Source organism: Myotis lucifugus, unplaced genomic scaffold (assembly GCF_000147115.1).
Source record: "Myotis lucifugus unplaced genomic scaffold, Myoluc2.0 scaffold_36, whole genome shotgun sequence".
NCBI lineage: Eukaryota > Metazoa > Chordata > Mammalia > Chiroptera > Vespertilionidae > Myotis > Myotis lucifugus.
In genome coordinates, this window is record NW_005871084.1 from 7,544,531 (window position 1) to 7,566,921 (window position 22,391).

The 22,391-nt window shown below is 36.1% G+C and overlaps 1 protein-coding gene across 1 annotated transcript in view; it reads left to right on the forward strand.

The window, feature by feature from the left end:
• Positions 1-22,391, forward strand: part of CDH7 (cadherin 7) — a 102,614-nt gene that overhangs the window by 47,133 nt on the left and 33,090 nt on the right. Inside the window, exons 4-6 of the mRNA XM_023752663.1 lie at positions 1,485-1,652; positions 4,349-4,536; positions 16,296-16,549. Coding sequence (XP_023608431.1) covers positions 1,485-1,652; positions 4,349-4,536; positions 16,296-16,549 — 610 coding nt within the window. The remainder of the gene's footprint in view (positions 1-1,484; positions 1,653-4,348; positions 4,537-16,295; positions 16,550-22,391) is intronic.

Sequence of the window (22,391 nt, forward strand, 5' to 3'; positions counted from 1 at the left end):
ATATGGCTCGCGAGCCGCAGTTTGCCGACCACGGACCTAGGCTTATAAGTGATACTTAGAGCTAAACTGTAAGACATGCAGACCACTGAAGAAACAGCCTTTAAACAATTTAAAATTAAATACAAAAATTTGGAGGATATGAAACCATTTTTATGCTGAACATGAGGGAAAAAGGATATTTATCCAAATTTGTATATAATTGTTTTCTTCCTAAAGACCCATCTCTATCATAAAACCCAGTTTCTCTCATGAAAAGTCCATGACACAAGACTTCCTCTGCCTGAGGAGTCAGAGAGGATTTAAATTCTGACTTGTTCCAGAAGTTAGAATATTTAATATATTTTAATAAAATATATTAGACATTTTTTTTCAAAGTAAGTCAATAAAAAAAGTGTCCTAGGTGCATAGGTCAGACATTGTCTTTGTTGGAGAAAATGAAAGTGCAAGAAATGATTAAGTAGGATTCTGGATTCCTTATATCTAATTAATAAAGATCTCATATTGATAGTTTCAAGGTCTCTATAGACCAATATTAAATAAATACATTTTCATTAATATTAACTAGATGTACATATACTAAGTATATTAGGTATATATGCCATTTTATATATTTACATATAACATAGTTAAACTAAATTCTACCTCATAATTAGATATTACTGCCTAATATGCTTACATAATAATTAAATCATATAGTTATTAATATAAAATAACTTATTCACTACAATAATGATTATTGGGTCAAATTTCCCAATCAAGCAACATGAAATTCTGAAATCAATTCATCATCCATCTAAATTATTGAGGGATATCAATACTAAATGCAACTGATTAGAAATAACAACAAAACATGCCAATATTTTTAGTGCTGTTGATGCCATTAGCATAGTCATCTTATTTTTGGTAATTTTCCTCAGACCTATAGATATAATATCACCCAGCGTCAAAGCCACAGTTTGAAATGGTGTTTCGTTTATTAAACATGAACAACTCTCAGTGTTTTCTTTGTAGAATGTTTCCATTATTTTTATGAAAAATGGATAGTAGAGATCATAGTTGAAGGTGTCATGGTGATTTCACATCACCTGGAATTAAGTTGTTGGAGAGTGTGAAAGATAAGAAAAGGATGGGTTTATTGTCATATACTTGTACAGGTGACTGCCCATTATTCTAGATACGGATTTAATGTTGTTTCTTTATAACTTGATATTTCCTGAACCACATTTCTAAAAACTTGAAGATAATCCTCTCTGTCCAATATTGAAAAGCCCTACTCATCCACATTACAGCATTTTCTCAGTTTTGTAATATTGTCTGTAGCTATCATATCCCTTTGGTCTTTAATATGCATTAAAATTATTAAAAAATAAATAAAACAACAAAAGGCAACATCTCAAGAGGGCCTGATGACCTATGTCAGTGTGCTTCACTCATATGAATTCAGTGAATCGTGATGCCTTTTACTGGGATTTGAAATTTTACAGGAGTCATCAAGACCGCCCTTCCAAACATGGATAGAGAGGCTAAAGACCAGTATTTGCTTGTTATTCAGGCAAAGGATATGGTTGGTCAAAACGGAGGACTCTCAGGAACCACATCCGTCACCGTGACCCTCACTGATGTCAACGATAACCCACCTCGCTTTCCTCGCAGTAAGCAAGCTATTTTGTTAAGTGGCGCCAGGTGTGCGCACTTTCCTTGCCCATCTATAAAAATGTCTTTATAAATATTTTTTTCCAAATTCTTCTCAAATAATTTGCTATTACTATACTCTTCCACAATTTTGTTTTATCAGGGGCATGATTTTAATTCAAAAATATAGAATAAGGAGGATATTAAAAATAAATAAAAGCAATCATATATTTCTATTATTTCTCTCTAAAATACATGGTTCTTCTTCATTCACATTATGTGAATATTATGCTTTATTTTCTTTGTTTACATATTAACCTTTTTAAAAAATAAATGCATTTTTATTGATTTCAGAGAGGAAGGGAGAGGGAAAGAGAGATAGGAACATCAGTGATGAGAGAGAATCATTGATCGCTGCCTCCTAGACACCCCCCACTGAGGATCCAGCCTGCAGTCCGGGTGTGTACCCTGACTTGGGATTGAACCACGACTTCCTGGTCATACACTCAACCACTGAGCCACGCTGGCCGGGTATATTAACCATTTTATTCTAAGACATTTTTAAACATTCTGTAATTTACATGACCGTTGCAATGAGTAATATAAAATAATGCTTTTATATTATTAGAAAGACAAAGTAGGAGATTCCTGAGCTCTTTCATTTCTTATTCCCCTCCTTTTTTTAACCACTTCATGCACATTGAACAATCCTTTCTAGTTCTACCACATCTTTCTTGGGCGAACACTAAGTGTTCCAAAAAGAAATCAGTCTAAAGAACCAGAAAACCACAGGCCCTCAATTTTGTTTCTTTGAGCAAAATGGCTTTTGACTTAACCAAAAAAAAAAAAGATTAAAAAAATTCTGTATGTAGAGATGTTCTGATTATAAAAAAGCATTTTATCTTGCTCTCTTTCAGTTTCCTTTTCCCCCCTCTTTTGTTAAGTGTATGTGGTGCTTCTTTAGAATGTTCAAGGATGTAAGGAAATTTTACAGACTACAATGTCTCTAAAATGCTTGTTTGATAGAAATGGGGAACTAAGCTCCCTTACACAAAGACCTTAGGAGCGAATAATGGCAAGCGAAGAGGCTTTCTCTGCAGATATGAATGCCACTATGTTTTCTTTCAAATACTGCTTTAGATATCTCATTTTCATTTTATATATTTTTAATATTTATATTATACAGCCAACATTTTAATACATCCTGGCCAAAAAAACCCCACAAAAAAACAACCACCAAACAACAACCATAACATTTATATCCTAAGTTTTTCTTTTTAAAAAATGAACCTATCCTTAAACCTATCCCCTTGATGGCTTATAAAGGGGGAGGTGAGGATTGTAGGATTAAAACTATACAAACAATAATGTTATTATATTGGGCTCAGAATAAATTTAACTGTTTCTCTTTAAGCCTACAGAGGTAAAAAGTGATGCTTATAATTTTTGTGGTTTCAGTCCTCAAGATTTGATAAGATAGAGCACAGATTTTCTAGCTCATTGGATCTTCTAGTTATAAAAGTGAAGGAAGCCAAGGTTGTGTCATTAGATTTTTCAGTTTTTGCTGGGATTTTTCTCTATCATTTGGTTACTATCCTAACTTTAAAATTTTTGGATTTTATTAAGGAAAATTCTGGAGATATGTAAAGAGTCACTCAAAAATGATAAGCATATATTGTAATCATTTCTTTAAAAATCAGTAACTTATTCACAAAATTTAGAAAATTGCAAACAGCAACAGCTCGCGGCCTAAAATGTGTTTCCTATAGATACATTTTTTCTTTACATAGTCCTCTCAGAGAGAAACCTTCTGTATAAGAAAGTGAATATGCACCACATTTGGCGACCTGAAGGAAATGGATTAGGGGGAGGAAGCGGGAAACAGTAGGTGATCAGCGCAAACAGTGAAGGAGCATCTGTTCTGAGGACTTTCATAGCTTTGGAGGGTTCGTCCACACATTTCATCTGTTCCCCTAACTTTTTAATTTCTCGTTTTTTTTGAGTTGAGGGATATTGAAGAAGAATTTTAGTAAGAGAATTTTTTTAAGACAAATTATCTTTTCATTTTTGCTTCTCTTTCCTCCTGTTCCTATGATACTGCCTCTGCTCTGGTATCATTGTACCCCCGTCAGCCCTGCATACAACCCACAGAATTACTTCTCATCCTTGGTAAATTTATGAGCTAAAACAAGACTAGTACTGTTTTTCATAAACTTTCTTGTCCAGTTTTCTGAAACTTTGTTAGTAAAAGAAGTTATTATGTAAATTCCAACATTAAGTAATCAGAACTGTTGAGGCTTGTATTTGCCAATGTTAAGCCTAAGCTATACTATTTTTATTTTTAAATACTTATATTAGTTATAGCTGAGTTGTTTACATTCAATGATTGTATATGAATTAACTGTATAGTTATTTTAAATGTATTTTGGTACTTAAAGTAGCATAGTTCCTACCACTAGAAATACAGGAATGGAGATTCTTTTCTTGCCTCTTCTCAGGCCATATGTTTCTGCTGACACATACTCATTATTATCTAATCATCCTCCTGAAATATCTTGAGACTAAATGAAACTAGTCTCATATTGCCTAGTGTCTTCATTACTAAAAAAGAACACACAAATTAAGCAAAGATGATGCACAATAGCCAACTAGTTACTTGTTTCCCCTCTGTTAGCTTGGTGTAAGGTCTGGCTCATTTTTGTTTGACTTTTCGCAGGATCTTACCAATATAATGTCCCTGAGTCATTGCCAGTGGCCTCTGTTGTGGCCAGGATTAAAGCTGCTGATGCAGATATAGGGACTAATGCTGAAATGGAATACAAAATTGTGGATGGTGATGGATTGGGGATTTTCAAGATTTCTGTTGACAAAGATACACAGGAAGGAATCATTACCATACAGAAGGTAACATTTTATTTATTTGTATTTTCTATATGGCAGCTTCACAGAGATTACTGAGAAGCCATGTCTACTTTGAAGGAAAAATGTATTAGACAAACTGAATGGCCACATGGAACCATCATTGTGTGTGTGTGTGTGTGTGTGTGTGTGTGCGTGTGTGTTGTTGTTTTAATTTTAGGAAGAGAGGATGTGAATTTATTTGTAGGTGTCATAATCTTGGGGCCTACTGATGACATGTGTAATCATACTCCATCAATTCTATTCTCTGAGTGAACTGCGCCCTATCCATAGCTCTATGACAATAGGCACACTAGCCAATGTTTTACTCATTTTAAGTGACCTATTTGGAGAGATGACTGTGCCTCTTCATTGATTATTTCAGTAATGAAACCTTAATATTAACTGAAAGCCTTTGCAAGCAAACCAGATAAGCACTCCACATATTGAAAATAATATAGATAAACTTGGAAACAGAAAGCAAAATGTTGCCCTAACCCGTTTGGCTCAGTGGATAGAGTGTCAGCCTGCGGACTGAAGGGTTCCAGGTTCGATTCTGGTCAAGGGCATGTACCTTGGTTGCGGGCACATCCCCAGTAGGAGGTGTGCAGGAGGCAGCTGATCGATGCTTCTCTCTCATCGATGTTTCTAACTCTTTATCCCGCTCCTTTCCTCTCTGTAAAAAATCAATAAAATATATTTTAAAAAAAGCAAAATGTTGAAAGCTTGCTACATTATCAATTTTTTAATTTGTATTAATTGAAATGCTTGAAAAATTTATTCAAACAGAGCAAGGTAAGTTGTGAAGCCCATAATGCCTTCCATCTGAGTGCAAAGCAAATCATTATCATCCAAACTGAAGGCTGTCTGTGGGTGTTTTTAAGTAGCTCCTGACACTGATTAGATATGGGGAAAATGAGCTGCTTAATCCCTCAGCTCTGTTTAGACATGATCTTTAATAAATGTTAAATTTTAAAAAGTGTCAAAAGGAATTATTGCTTATCTCAAATATTGGAAACACTAAAAATTGAAATATAAATGAAAATCCCCACTCTGAAGAGGCTGGGATTTTATGTCAGTCTGACAGTCCAGGTGTAAAGCTCTGTAATTAACTCTTCTAGATAATTAACACATATCAAAAAAGAAAGTTATATTTCAGTTGTTATAGGAAAACATATGTTTGATTTTGGGCCAATGGGCAAAACATTTCTGTAGTTATTTCCAGTGGACAGCTGCTGTTGTAGCTCAGCTGGTGAATGTCTATGTAAAAAGTTAAAATAAATAGGATTGGCCAACTGTTGGTAAAATATTTTGTTTTGTTGTCTAAAATAAAAGGAATGCAGCAAGGTACACTGCTGTTCAAAGATTTCAAAGATTCATTCGAACTCAATTTACTTATATTCAAGAATGTTTAACTATTTTTGTGACATGGCATTATAGATGCATCTAGTTTTTAGGTGAGAAACTATTAATCCAATCTCATTTTCAGGAATTATTTTATCAATTTGTTCAAAATGTAATTAATATTTTATATGTAGCTAGTAGACTTCATACTGTCATAAGGTCTTTTATTAATCTGATGCTTGTTCTCTTTACAAACCTTAAATAGGGCTTATACTTTAATTCAGTGGTTTTCAACCTTGGCTGCACATTAGAATCACCTGGGAATCTTTTTAAAATCCTGACTTCTGGGCCTCATCCTCTGGAAATTCTGTTTCTTTGTTACTAATGTTGTGGCCACACCCCATAACAAAGAAACAGAATTTCCGGAGGATGAGGCCCAGAAATCAGGATTTTAAAAAGATTCCCAGGTGATTCTAATGTGAAGCCAAGGTTGAGAACCACTGCTTTAATTTATCACGTAAGCATCCAAAAACTGTTGGATCCCTTGAATTATTTAAACTGGTATTTGCCAAGTATATATCCCACTGTTCCCCAGTTCCATTTGAAGAGCCAGAGTAGGCACTAAGCCTCTTTTCATTCCTAGAAGCAAGATGGATTTTCTAGCTCTTCGAACACTCCACCTCCTGTGAGAGTCTCCTATGCTCTGCCCCCGTGCCCTCTTTCACTCACTTTTAAATCTGGAAAAGTGTTCCTGTTGTTCTGTCTTTAAACCAAATAGGTAAACTGGGGAAGTAAAATTGTCTGTACGAACTATTTTTCCTGTTCAAGGAAGAGTGTATTTTGTGTGTGTGTTTCCCTTCAATGATGGACACTTGGTCTAATACAAATGCAATGAAGTTGTCTCAATTCCACAGACACTGTGGCTTTTGCATAGACTTAGCTGTGGCCACGAGGATGTGGGTAAATAACCAAGGCTGTGTAAGAGTGTCCAGGAGAGCTCAGATCCCATCTGCCAGTCAACTGGTCAGTCCCACCTAGTCTGAATTTGCACATGGCCTGAGGAAGGAGTTGAACAGTGGATGGATAACAGTGTTCCCCATGTAGACGGGGAAAGGCAGATTTTCCAAAGAGGTGCCACCTGTGCAGATTCACCATATGCGATGACTTGTGAAGTTCAGAGTTAGAACTGTGAGAACTAGTAAAATGGGGAAGGGATATTGGCATCAGACAAGGTGATGTAAGTGGAGGGGCTCCTTCACACCTTTATTTCTCCTTCCCAGGGTCACAGTTAGTGAATAGGAACTAACTGTATAATAAATTGCAAATAGGAATGGATTATAAGTTAATATTAAAAGGCATTTTAGGTACGCTATAATAAAATACACAACAGAATAGAAAATTGTATTTTCTAATTTCTCTTAATCCTTTATTATTGAAACTGTCTGTGATAATTCTAATTCATTTCAAGCATTTCAATTCCTTTCAAAGGACTATATTATAATATCAATATTTATTGAACATGTCATTTTTCTGGTTTTAGTCCAATAGCACACCTTTTTTCGTTATTATTACATGTAAAGTATTGGAGTCATTTCTAGATTCTTGTCTTGCCTTTTCTTGATCCATATAGCAATTGGCTGTTTTTTTTTCTGTTTTCTTCAACATTATCCTAAGGTTGGTTATCACTGCTTCACTCCAAAACTATTATTTTACTAGCTCTGAGCTCACAACCTGTGTCTAGCTCTAGCCTCTCAATTCTTAAAAATCTGTGCTTAAAAAAAATGTCTGTTCAAAACACAACACCATTTTATTTTTATCATCTTAACTAGTTTGAAAAGAATCTACCTTATGCCAAGGAAATAAAGGAGAGTCATAGAGCAAATTGAAAGGAAACAGTAAAATGATCACTAATGGGGTTACATAACAGAAATTCTAAAAGTATTTATTAAAGATCAATAGCTTCATAATAGCTCATGAGAAGAGTTGTTATGTTTCTGCCCTTCGGTCCACCATAGGGTGTCAACCCACTAGGAGTTGTGGATGGAGTAGCCATCCCCCTTGTCTACATTTCTGAAATCCACCCTTTAAAGGCCCTGGAGTTCCACTGCCCATGTAGATAAAGCCATTTCTATTGGAATTGGGGTATTTTATATCTGTGAACCTTCCTTGATAATCATCCAAACTTATTCTTTCTCTGCAGTATAATAAAACCTGAGTCCATTGCTTTTTCATAAACAATGTACCGTCATGGTTACAATGAGCTTTATTCCACTTTGAGAAAACTATTATATTTTGAAACACATACACACACATATGCCATTCATGACATAGGGTGAACTTAGGAGCAGGGAGAGAAGAATATAAAAGCAGTCTTTTAGAAAGATATGATAGAAAAAGAAGTACAGAATTGTAAAATATTACCTTCGGTTATGTTATTGTTCCAATACTCTTACACAGATAGTTTTTATTCATATGACTAAATATGCAGGATTTACAGGCTGAAAATTGGTATCGATGTTCTATTTTTTCTGTAATTTAATTACTTTTTCTATACATTAAGAATAAACTTGATTATATAGTTTAAAGTGATGACAAAACTACAGTTTTAGAAAGTTAAAACAATGTACAAACTTTTTTATGGCCATTTATGAATGATTGGATTATAACCAGCAACATAAGGCTTCAAAATTCACCAAGTGTAAACATAAATATTATCCCATGTGCATGAAAACTGTCTTTCCACCTGGAATTCTTTTTACATTTCCATACCACAGTTTTGAATTTAGGAGCTTTGTGGTCTTTTATTTTTCCTTTCAGATATGGCATTTCTTCCTCTATGGCACCTCCGTTTTCAATCTAAGACCTCAATTGGGGTTAAATATGGAATATGGAATTTTGCTTCTATAAACTACATTACCATAGAGTTACAGTGCAGTAAAAAAAGAGCATTTTCAAAATGCATTTTCTTAAAGCATAAGTACACATGCATCTGGATCCGTGGATGGCTTTTATGGTGGCTCACATGTTTTTAAGCTTCTTTAGACCAATTGTGCTGTACTATCTTCATAATTTCATTATATCCATACCCTAACAAAGGTTAAATGAAGTCAGAACCATCAAATAATAGAGCATTGTTGGGAGGTATTGATAATACAGTTGGCCTCCATTCACTGTCCGGGAAGAAGAGTTAGAATATGCAAGGTCCTGTCAACTTTCAACTCAGCCACACGGATTTCTGAGCTCTGGGGTTAACGACCTTGTTACTGAAATGTGTCCTTTCTCTATGACTTGCAGGAATGAGGGACTAATTCCCAGAGTCAAGCATGTGTTTCAGTATTTCATAAAATGCTGCTGATGTGCAGTAGAGGGAAATCAAGCCAACAACATTTCCAATAGATTTTTCTTCTTCTCATTATGTGTTTCATTCATTAATCCTGCTACTGTGGATGCACATTTCTCAAAATGGAGCAAAGATAATTCTTCTATTTGATGGAAAAGGCATAAGTTTTGGTTTGTTTTAGTTTTAAAGGTTGGATGTGATATGATTAATAGAGTAACTCTCATTTGGTGAACTTCTGAATTTCAGATTATATTTTCCAATGTTTTAAACTTATTTTTTCTGTGTGATATATAAGTAGATCCTAACATTTTAATCATTATGCACATATGTGCATGTATATATGCTGTCGTCTATGTATTAATGTTTAAAACTTACTTGTGTTTGGATAGTAAAGATTAGATATAAATATAGGGTCGTAAAGCCCTGGCCAGGTAGCTCAGTTGCTATGAGCATCATTTTGACACACCAAGATTGCAGGTTTGATCCCCAGTCAAGGTACATACAAGAATCAATCAATGAATGCATGGTTGGGTGGAGCAACAAACTGATACTTATTTCTCTTTCTCCCCCTGTCCCATCTCCTGCTTCCTCTCCCCACTTCTGTCTAAATCTACATATATAAAAGCCTAAGTGACCATTAAGACTGAACGACTGGATGACCGGCTGGTAGCTATGACATGCACTAACCCAGACCTTGCTTCTGGGGCCCTGACATCCCCGAATCTGGTTCACTTGCACCCAGGACCCAGACAGGAGAGAGGCGGGAGCCCAATACCTCATGGAATCAGCCATTGGTTAGCTTGCTGCTGGGGCCAACCTCCTGCAGTCCCACCCCAGGTGGCTGCCATCCCCTCCTCCACGTCAGCCCGATCACCGGCCAGGCCAAGGGACCCACCCATGCACAAATTCATGCACTGGGCCTCTAGTTCAATCATAAAATTTAAAAACAATTTTAAAGTAAGAAATCACTTTTTGAAAAAAGTTGATAGTAATGTAAATGTCAATACATAATTGACTTCATTAAAGCGACTAACCTGCTTGCTTAGGAATATTTCAGGTTTTTAAATTTTTTTATTTCGACAGTTTCTTAGAGCAATGTTCTCAGAATGTGTGTATGTCAAAGACATTTTCTAGGGAATTGATCATGAATTTTATTTTATTATATTTTTTTGCTTAGTACAAGTCACAGATAATATAGAATTTTTGTTGCTTATTTTTTCATGGTGTGTTGTTACATCAATTAGTTTCAATAGGTAGGATTCCCAGAAAGATGCATTTAAGAAAGAGATAAAAGATAATTTAGTAATTGTATAAGGAAAGTAGGAGAGATAATTTCAGGACAAAGTTAATGTTCCAGTATGGGTAACTGGATGAATAATTGTGTCGTTCCTTCATAATGGGAGTGTGGAAATGATGAATGTAGTTTGGAATGTTACATGTGAGGTACCTGTGATACCAGGTAAATATGTCTAGGAGGTCAGGAATAAACGTTTGTAGCTCAAAGGAGAGGTCTAGATGACAAACTTGGGTTTGGAAGTTCTAAGTATATGCATGACAATTAAAAATAAGACAGCAGTGAATGGGAGGGGTGGGAGTGGAGTGGAGGAGGTCAGTGGGGGAGAATAGGGGACATCAGTAATACTTTCAACAATAAAGATACATTAAAGGAAGTAAAGAAACAATTGAAAACTTCCATAAGACAAGTATATAAAATGGGGAAAGAATGCATTAGACATTACTTTGTGAAACTGAAAAATTTAAGTTAGGGCAGAGAGATTTAGAGAAGGCTAATTGTTTAATTCTTCCATGATTAAGGCATTTTTACAGAGTTTAAAAATAACTGATCAACAAAGCAAATAAATAACAATTCACATTCAGATAAATAAGAAGAATTGAATATATTATCAATTATGGAGGGAATTGATGGATTCTGGAATATTTGTTAGATAGTGGAGATAGGATATAACAGTAAAGAAATGATTGGAAGCATCAAGGACCTGGACTTCATAGAAATTCCCATGTCTAGATCTGACCTCTCTCCCGCAATATCATTTGGTCATTGATTTGATCAGCTGGGAGTATATTCAAAGCAACAGCATATGCTTTGATCCAAAAGACAGGTGGAATCTTGAGAGAAAAAGATGTTTTTACAGATAACAAACAGGCTTAGTTCTTTTGTACAAAATCAACATTAAAGACACTAAATAATTAGACATACTCACATGCATTTGTACATACACACATGCATGCACATGTGCATACACAATACACACATGCATCACACACACATAAGAACAGAGTGAAGAATTTTTAGAATTTAACTTCATAAATTCTAGAAACATCAACAACAGCATTGACCCAAAGTGCAAGATCTAAAAGCAAGTCATTGAGATTAATGTCAGCATGTTTGTTTATAGCCCAAAGCCAAACTCTATGGATGGGAAAAAATGCAGTGCAATGATTTTGTTAAGCGAATTCAAATGATATTCAACTGAGGTGGTACTATTTTTTTAAAATATATTTTTATTGATTTCAGAGAGGAAGGGAGAGGGAGAGAGAGATAGAAACATCAATGATGAAAGAGAGAATCATTGATCAGCTGCCTCCTGCACGCCTCATACCTGGGGATCGAGCCTGCAACCCCGGCATGTGCCCTTGACCGGAATCGAACCTGGGACCCTTCAGTCCGAAGGCCGATGCTCTATCCAGTGAGCCAAACCAGCGAGGGCTGAGGTTGTACTATTGAAAAAGCTTTAAATGGCAGTAGGAGCTATTGATAACTATTTGTCACAGTTATCTTTTTTAATTCAAGAGATATATGTTATAAACTGACTTTGCCAAAGACATAGACCCTGTTGTCCTGGAGAAAATAGAAGAAAAAGACATAGTCTTTCCTTTTGATTTGCTCATAACAGCAGGAAGTAATGGCACTAACAGTGGTACAATAGTAACACAGCAAATATTTGAACAGTGATTACTCTGTGTAAGTCACTGTTACAGATGCTTTAAATTTATCAGTAATTTACTGCAACACTATGAGGATGGTGAGGTAGGCAGGTACCTAAAAGTGATAATGCTATACAATGTGAGGCCCCAGTTGTTCGTAGAGACTAAAGAACTTGTTTTAGAGGAAGGGGATGTGTGGTGGATGGGCATGGCCTTGAGTTCCCATAGTCTGTCTACCCCAGTACACATGCAGTTTTGGACTTTCACTGCAACGCTCTGCTATTTAGTTTTTGCATTAATGATATTTTTAAATGCACGTAAATGCTCAAACCTCCGAGGGAAGGTAGGGGAGGGTGGGGGTAAGGGGGAGAGATCAACCAAGATACTTGTATGCATGCGTATAAGCATAATCAGTGGATTCAGACAACAGAGGGTGAGGGTGAGGGCAGGACTGGGGCGATGGGGGGCAGTGGCGGGATAACCACACATTTGGTTAATCAATAAAAAATAAAAATAAATAAAAGCACAATTTTATTAGATGTTTGAATTTATTAAAAAAAAAAGATGTGTGTAAAACCCCTCGTTGGTACTCAGCTCTTACTATCAAGTTTTATTATTAGGTGAGGGGGTTGCCAGAACACTCATAAAGATTTCATTAAGAAATGGAAGAAAAAGTTCCATGAGAAAGAAGGACTTTAGGATTTAAACAACTAAACATTATAACTAAGACAGAGATTGACCACCTTTAAGGACCAAATAGTAAACGATTAGGCTCTGCAGGCCACACAGACGATGGCAATTAATTTAAAGAACCCAGTTTTGTATTTTGGGGAAGACTGTGCCAAACAAGCTCTTCTCTCTTCCACTGTCTCCAGCATAGATGGCACTTGACAAGTGACAGAGCAGCTTTTAGCATCTGAGGATGCTTTGTGGGGATCACCTATCTGGGTCTACGTGACTCACATCTGATTCTAGGTTCTTATTACTCCTACATTTTGATTACGGTTGTGGACAACAGCATGGAAGTGTTTAAGTTAAATTTCCAATTACATATAGTTTCCAATGATATGTAGATTCAAATATTGAATAGGACCTGTTTAGACATTACCTGTTTCCTTCGCTTTCCTCTTCCTTTGTCTTTCCTCAATTGTCATTTTAACAAATTTCCCCAAGTATAACCCTGCTCATTAAATCTTCAAAGTTATGAAGTGCATTGCTTATATAAAAATCAATAAGAAAGAGAAACAGGAGTTAATGTTTTATTGCATAAGATTTTTCTTCAATTAGTTTAACAATCCTATCCATCACACCACACCCCTCTTTGAAAAACTAGCTGTCTGGCTGATTCTGATTTGCTCTGAAGATCATTTTGTGCAGCAATTCCTTTGTAATTTTGATTCATAGCCCTTCATATGAATTCTTTTATTGCTCTATTTTCATAATAGCTTTTAGGCAGCCAATCCCCATGCAGGATGCGGTGTTTCTTGATGATTTAGTGGCATCCAGATGTCTGTACCTCATGTTGTTGCCTTTTAGACACATTTTTAAAAACTCAAGTTGCTTTAAAATAATTGCATTCATTTGTGCAGTAAACTTGAAATTATTCTGTCATAAGTCAGTCAAACTTCGACTGGAATACAGAAATACTTGGCATCTCTTTTGGTAAGCCTGCATGACTATCTTAAAAGTTGTGGTGGTTTTCAGTTATTTTAAAAGGAGATGGTCAACAGGATTTTTGAAAAACACAAGCTATTATACGTAGACAAAAATGTGCGAAAGTAAGATCTCTCTCATATAATTTGTCAGTTTTATAGGTAGTATAAGAACAAATGCAATAGGCTAATAGCCAGGCTATTTGTGTCATGCTGAGAGTTTCTAAGGTATTTATTAGTAGGTAAATAAGAATGCTTTGTTTTATTCTTAGCAGTACCCAAATTAAATATTAGATTCCTTGTGTAGACCCAAGAAAACTTGAATGCCAAGGTCAGGTTTTCTGCAGGAGGATTTGCATCAGATTACCCGGTGCCTTTTAAATACGTCTGCTTGTGTCTTTCCTGAATCTTCTAAATTAAATCTTGGAAGGGGAGGGAATATGTTAGAATGTTCCCCTGAGTGGTCTTGATTCTCACCTTTGGTTGAGAACCATTAGGCTCAAAGTACTTTCAGGTACTAGACAAAAAGGTAGCCTTGTAAACATGTCATGGGATTCGTTAATAAGGTGTTGTTTAGGGCAGCGGTCGCCAACCGGTGGTCTGTGGACCACTGGTGGTCCATGAGGTCCGAAAGGTTGGTGACCGTTGGTTTAGGGTGCTACTATTTTTCTATGACACCTCAGATAAGAATTGAGAATTTTCTCACAGTAATTCTATGAAGTTATCTGTGGTCAAGAAAAACAATATACCTGTTTCTTCCCCCACCTCCCATTCAGCCAACAGGATTCTCTGGGACAAAGGTATAGTTCAGTTTTAAGGCTCTCATGGCCTGGATGCCAGTGTTCCAGTTTTTTTCTAATTAAAGAAGAATTTATTGAGCCCCTTCTATGTACCATATTCATTATAGGCACTGAGAATGCTAGTAATGAGCAAAAACGTCTGGAGCTTACATTCTACTGGATGAGACATTAAGAAGATAAATATTTCAGCAAGTGCTTACTGGTCTAGGTATCATAAACTTATTTTGAGTATTAATTTACATATTTCTCTGGTGTATTAATCAGAGATGAGCCATGGAATCTCTTTATGTATTGTTTATGTTCAAACACACACAATGTATAAATTTATATTTTATATATACCTGGCATATGTCATAGACATTGCATATTTATACACATATTGCATATTTATATACACATAGTGCGTGTGCATGTATATACAGATATATATATACCCTTTGTTGTATTTATATAACTGCATTGTTTATTTTAATCAGCGCCGCATCCTTGTGGGGTGAGGTGTAATACCTGTGCACCTATATGTGTGCACACAGGCATACTCAGACAGGCTGAATTAGGCTTACATCTCAACATTACATTTTAGCCCATTTTTCTTAGTGCTTTTGTTGTTGTTGTTAAATACTGACAAGTAAGTTTTGCTTTATATTTGATAGTATTTCTTTCCATTTCTTTCCTTTTTGAAATCTCTGTTTTACATCATTAAATGTAAAGAATATTTTGGGACAGTTTTCAGTGCAGAAATTGAGATTAAAATTCATGAGAAACCATGAGCCTCTATATCCCTTGAAGAAAGAGCAGCCTGTTATTATTGTAAAAAGTCACCATATTGAGAGTAGAATCCTTTTTCTTCACACCTGGTGCCACCGCAGTAATACATTTAATGCTCCTTACATGTTTTTCTGCCACCATCTGGTTTGACTAGGGTCATTATTTTTTTTTTTTTTGAGGATTGTGTTGGCATGGTAATCCTCTTGAAAAGTTACAGAATCAAGATCCTGGAATATAACTGAGAGCCATCTAATATAAATAAAGAGAGAGAGAGAGAGAGTGTGTGTGTGTGTGTGTGTGTGTGTGTGTGTGTGTGTGTGTGTGTGTGTATGCTGATGGAAAATGGCAGAGGGGGACTCTGGGTGCTTCCTTGAGAAGAATCCCTGTGTTGTCCGGCTGCCCAACCTCACCTGCCTCTTCAGCTGCTGTCTCTGTACCTGGAGCACCTGAACTGTCAAAATTATAACAAAGTCCCTGAAATCAATGAAAATGTCCTTTTCAATGAGAAATTCAGTTGAAAGTTACATTTCTCTTTCCTTTCAATGTGCTCCCCTCATTCCGCCCCCGCCCCCCGGGATATTGCAGTTAAATGACATGGTTGAAGAAGGTTACATTGATGTCCCTATTGGAAAAGATTTTAAAATCTTATCTGTTGTCTTTCAAATAATACTCTAAAGTCCTGTATTTGTCCCTGCAGTGTTTGGCAGCAGAGCGGAAAGAAGCGTTTAGAGTTTTCTGTGAGCCAGGACAGCAGTAAGGATTCTGATTGGCATTATTATCTATTACTTTTGAATGCTGATGGTGCATTTTTTGTGGCTGAGTCCTTCCCATGCTTATTGACCTTCATAAATGAAAACGCTCTGCTTTACTGACTACTTAATTGGCAATTTAATTTTTCTAATAACTTTCTTGCAGGACCTGGATTTTGAAGCCAAAACAAGTTACACACTACGGATAGAAGCTGCAAACAAAGATGCTGACCCTCGCTTTCTGAGCTTGGGGCCGTTCAGTGATACGACGACCGTGAAGATAATTGTGGAAGATGTGGACGAGCCCCCCGTGTTTTCCTCCCCCTTGTACCCTATGGAAGTGTCGGAAGCTACCCAAGTTGGGAATATCATTGGCACCGTCGCAGCTCATGACCCAGATTCGTCTAACAGCCCTGTGAGGTAACCGCTCCTGGCTGTCTGTTTCTACAATTTCACAACAATGCACTTTATTCACAGTTCACATGTCTATGCTTTTGGTTCATAGAAAATAAAAACCAATTTTGACTATGTATCGAGCCATAACAGCAGACGCGAAACAGAATCAGAACAATTCAACATTTTGCTCATTCAGAATGTGCCACCTGATCTTCCAAAGCCATTATCACGTAGCAGTATTCTGAGGCATCCGTTATTATCCACAAGCCATAGCTGATGAGCCCCTTCATCCAATTATCCTCAGCTCTTTCAAGGCAAACTGTATTCAAAGGTGTAGTGATGCATGTCCTAGTTATAGGATACATGCATATATTAGAATACTAATTTATAGATAATTGAAACCAGGGATGGATATTTTTAAATCATTTTTTCATATTGGTCTATTTGGATAGTATATATTCATTTATATTATTATTTTCACTTATAAACAATAATATAATACCTAATATATGTATAAGGACTATTTTTAAATGTCCTTTCAGTCATCCTGTACAGAGAGGAGAAACATTATTATAACCAATTAACCTCTTTGGTCTAACAATTTACTCTTAAAGGATTTCAAAATGTCACAATATTCTAATTCACACTTTTTGCCTACTATTTACAATCCGAAGTCTACATGTATGTTTTTGTGTATGCATGTGTTTGTGTGTGTGCACATATGATAAATTATGTATTAAGTGAATATTATATTACACATCTTAACTTGGGATCATAAGTAAGACTTTTCAGTGTGACAGTTTGGATTTGATTATACAGTCTGCAAAGTATAAAAATCAATGAATGTTTTATATTCAGATATGTTCAGCTTATAAGCACAGCCTTTTAGATTTAACCCATATGTGAGAGTTCTAAGTGCTTTTGAGTTAAATTCTGAGCTAAGCCTGGACATTGACTACCAAGTGTGATGAAAAATATCTGTAATTTAGGCACTGATTCTTAAGAAAAGCTCATAATGTGTATCTCCCTTAAACTATAAGCATATCTATCTATCTATCTATCTATCTATCTATCTATCTGTATTAGTGCTCTTTTTCCTTCTCTTTTGTCAGACAGTTTAATATTTAGCATAGTTAAGAATTGGTATAATTGTTATTACAAAACTGAACTCATAATCATTGTTTCTCTATCTATATAAGAAATTCAGACCATTCAGATAGCTGTATTATTTTAAATGCAGTGCTCGTAAACCATTTTAAGAAATAATCTTTTGTTCCTTAGAATATTTGTAAATCACAAATATACCAGATGAATAAGCCTCCCCCTCTTTCCTATTAGAGCCCAACCTTCTTCGTCAGAGCAGCTCCCTGGCTTAAGCTCAGCTACATCCGCCTAGTCTTCTTACCTTGCACAGGCTTGAATTTGGGTTTTGTTATAGCATCGCATCTCTAGTGACACACTTTCCCACAGCACAACTGTAGGCATAGATCAGCTCCTCGGGATAGTTTGATTTCTGCTTAAATGATTTCATTTCATGGGGAGAAATACCGAATGTTTGCATGAAGTTGGGGATGTGGAAAAAAAAGACACACTAATAAATATTATAATTCAGTACTTGAATAAGAAGATTTACAGAAATTTTGATTTATTGCATTGGTATTTTAATCTTGTTTGCTTTTTCTCATGTCTTTGTGTGCCATCCTGTTAAAGCCTTTCAGAGTAAATATTACAACTTGTATAATATTTTATTTGTAAAAAATATAGTGTTATATAGTAATTTGGGGATGAAGAAGGAAGAGTAGGCCCAAGTGACTGGCGACTTGAGTTAGAGATGAAGTGAGTCCAGAAGCACAGAGACAGATACAAGGGACAAGGCCTGAACTCTGACGATTTGTTACATAAAAATCTCGATGGGCTTAATTAATGAAAGAGAAGTAGATTTCTACGTCCTATATTTTTTTTTAATCTAGTGAAGGTGACCTAAAAGTTCAGGTTAGTACTGTCCACTTAGGATTTTCTAATCCCTGAGTCTCACAAATCGGGAGATACAGACTTTGTTTAGAGTGAACTTAAATGTGATTTTTCATGTGACGACTTATTTTGCATTTGTAAAATTGATTTATTGGCTTACATTTAATAATGGAATTATTGAGACATTCATTTGTATAAGCTTAGCAAAGTTATTTGAGCTGACATTTTTCTGGATTTGTCTCTTCTGGATTTGTCCTTCCTGTCTATTTATGATATCCTTCAAGCCAACCTCATTTTGTAGTTTGGGGAGTAATATGTACCCCCATGCATCCTCTAAAAGACTGGTCCTCTTCCCAGCACTGCTATTGCAGAGTGACCTAGGAAGTAGAAAGGAAAGGCAAGCCTTATCCCTGCTTTATCCCAGTTTTTTCTTTTTTTTTTTTTAGGATTAAGTACCTAATGCTTTTATTCATTTTTAAATTCTTTAAAATCTTTTTTTATTGATTTCAGAGAAGAAGGTGAGACAGATAGAATCATCAATGAGGAGAATCATTGATTGACTGCTTCCTACACACCCCAACAGGGGATCGAGCCCACAACCCGGGCATGTGCCCTGATTGGGAATAACACTGTGACCTCTTGGTTCATAGGTCAGTGCTCAACTACTGAGCTATGCAGGCTGGGCAGTAACTGATGCTTTTAAACTGTGAATCGTGACTTATGTATTAGGAAGTAGTATCATTATGTTTTGCTATTATTATACCTTACTAGAGGCCCGGTGCACAAAATTTGTGCATGGGTAGGATCCCTAGGCCTGGCTTGCATTGAGGGCTGATCGGGTCCATCCGGCTGCCGGTCGGGGCCTTCCTTCGTTCCGTGCCGCCCCCTGGTGGTCAGCGCACATCATAGTGAGCAATTGAACTATGGTCTCCTGGTCGAACTCCCAAGGGGACACTTTGCATATTAGCCTTTTATATATATAGATTGTGTTTTCATGCCATTTTTATTTCAAAGTCAGTAATATCAGTGACAGGAGACATATTTTACAAGCAACTATATTGGCATTCTATATTGAAAATTGTTCTGTATTCACATAGAAATACATAGAAAGGATTAGGTGGTTGGTTAATGGGCATAAGCATGTAGTTGCACCCTCAACTAGCAAAATGTAAGTAACCCTCTTTTAGCAAATGCCAATGCCTGAGTAGGTAGGTAGCCAGTTTTCTGAGGTCCTAGGGAAAGTGTCCTCAGATTGAGATGGAACCAACTGTTAAGAGTCTTAACAGTTGTGAGCTTTGGGCTTTGATTCCCCCAGAAATATTGCAGTTCTTAGAGGAATGGAGAAGCAGTATTTGTTTCATTTCAATTGTTTAAAATTAGACCAATAGTATTTGAATTGTAAAGCAGAATGGGAAGTTGGATAATTAGTGTTTGAATTTTATTCACATTCTTTGTAGTAGAATACTGAAATCTAGCATTTGCTATTTATATTTGGAATATTTTCTGATAGGTGGAGCAAGAGATTAGAATTCTAGAAAGAAGTGCATTGACTTGCCTCTTCCCACATGATTTCTGCCTTGCCCAGAATTCTTAAAAATTTACCTACTTTTGGCACCAGTCAAAAACTCTTCATAAGTCTTCTCTGTGCATCTGCCTTTTCCTTAAAAAAGTACTGGGGCCCATATAGCACCGAAGGACATTTGGGTGGTTAGAAGTATAGTAGCAATTAGGTGGAAAGATTAAACAAACGCAGAGCCCAGTGATTGGCCAGAATAGAACAGCATTGTGAAATGCATGTACTTGTTATCACTTGCCAACAGCTAGCTGGGGTACCTAGCCCACCATGTCATGTATAATTTGGTTTCCTCTTTTCCCACATGGAAACTAGAAGCCAAAGCTGAAAATTATGTGAAATCTGAGGTTACTTACCTCCCCCCCCCCCAAAAAAAAGGCATTTTGAAAGCAAAGTGGATAACTGGATAACTGGTAGCAAGAAGTTTCCTGGCTTCCCTCCCCCCACCCCTTTTAAAGTACTAGTTACCATTTCCTATACATTTTGGCCCTGAATACCAAAGATGTATCAGGATTTTCTGTTGAACTTCCAAGAACAGATTGTGTTCTGCTAATTCCGATCATCTTTCTGAATGGCAGAAATGTCCCTTCTGTGTTTGTCATCCATAAAGATGTTAAAAACTGTATTAGCATCTGAGAGTCCAGAGGACGATTCGGTTCCCAGGTCAGCATTGGAAGCTGATATGCAGGTGCGTGGGCGAGATGAACACAAATGTGGCCCTGCTACACTCAGAATGACAAAAATCAGTGGAAATCTGAACAATAGATATAATGCAACAGAAGAATACATGGATCAATGAATCCTCATATGCGTGTTAAAAACCTGCTTTGTGCATGACACTAGGGAAAAAACTGGCAGGAAAGAGATGAATAAAACATTTCCTCTGACCTCAAGAAACTTACAGTTTGGAGGGAAAAAAGAATCGATTCCATAAAAGCTAAACAGTGTGAGGTGGAAAATGTCAGAGCTGTAACACTGAGAGATAAAGAATCACCACTCCGGACTTGAGACTCCATTTGAAAGAATGGTGGTATAAGCAGGGGTGAAGGATAGCAGGATTTGGAGCAGCCAAGAAAACATTATGCAAAGTCTGTTTATGTTTTATTTAGTTATATCTTCAGCATCTAGTGCTATACTTTGAAATCAGAGAATTTATTTCTCTGGCCGGCAACAACAAGCCCAAAGTCCCTGTGCCCAAAATAGCCAATGAATTGCTGCATAATATTATTAGAAGTAAGGTCAGATAGATGTGAAGGGGGGGGGGGTGGTGATAAAATTAATGAGGATAATTTTCAGCATTTTTAACAATTTAAATCCAGAAGTATATTTGTATTTATGTTTAAGGATACCAGAAAAATAACATTTACCTATAGGCTTTTTTTGCTAGTATGTTCTCAGTTAAAGGTGATAAAATAGTATGAGATGTTACATTATGTAGTGTGACTAGTATGAACACATGGGGGGTTTTGAATAATTCAGTGTGTATGTTTAAGTAGCTTGTATACATGCATATATTTGTACATATTGTTTTGATCTAAATTATTTGTGAATATCTGATTATTCTGAGAAACTTAGTGATCCAGAAAAATAGTAGTTCATTTGAAAAGGAAAATATGAACTGTAATAAATTTCAAAATGCTGCTGAACTTAATGTAATTATCACTAAAAATGGGAGGGGGGAAGTATATGTTCAAGTATGGTGAAAGTAAAAAGAAAAATTTTTGTTAAAATAGTGTAGTTAATATCGAGAGTTAGTTTTCAAAACTGGTTAAGTAGGAAATTCCCAACTTGTATGGGAAATTGTTTCATCTTTATTGGATTGCTGTAGAATGAGAACTCTACTCTGAGCAAACATCTTCTGAGATAGCTTTTAGGAAGACTCCAGGTGAAATGAGTTTATTGAAGGTTACATTTCTCTTGATTGGTCCCCTGCAGTATTTTCCACATTTAAAATTCTTATTGAAAAGTCTTATTAGTAGAAGAATACAAAATCCATACTCTTTTTGGTGTGAGACTTTGAGAGCTATACATAAGGTTAAAAGATTAGGGAGCAAATGTTTATGTTGTACTCAACTGTAAGCATTCTTTAATTGCAGTCAACAGAAAGTGGCCATAGGTAAGTGGAGAAAAATGAGTTCATTGAAATAATTGGGGATAACTCACAGAATGAAAAGAAAAGTTGAATAGTCAGTCTTCAGATATGAGGAAAGTAAGGTTTGTCTATAATTATGAACAGTAAGAATGAGCATTCAGTCTTTGTGGATGTGGCCATGAGATGTGTGCCAACTTTTTTCTTATCCAGTGACCTTCTGTTTAAGGCTC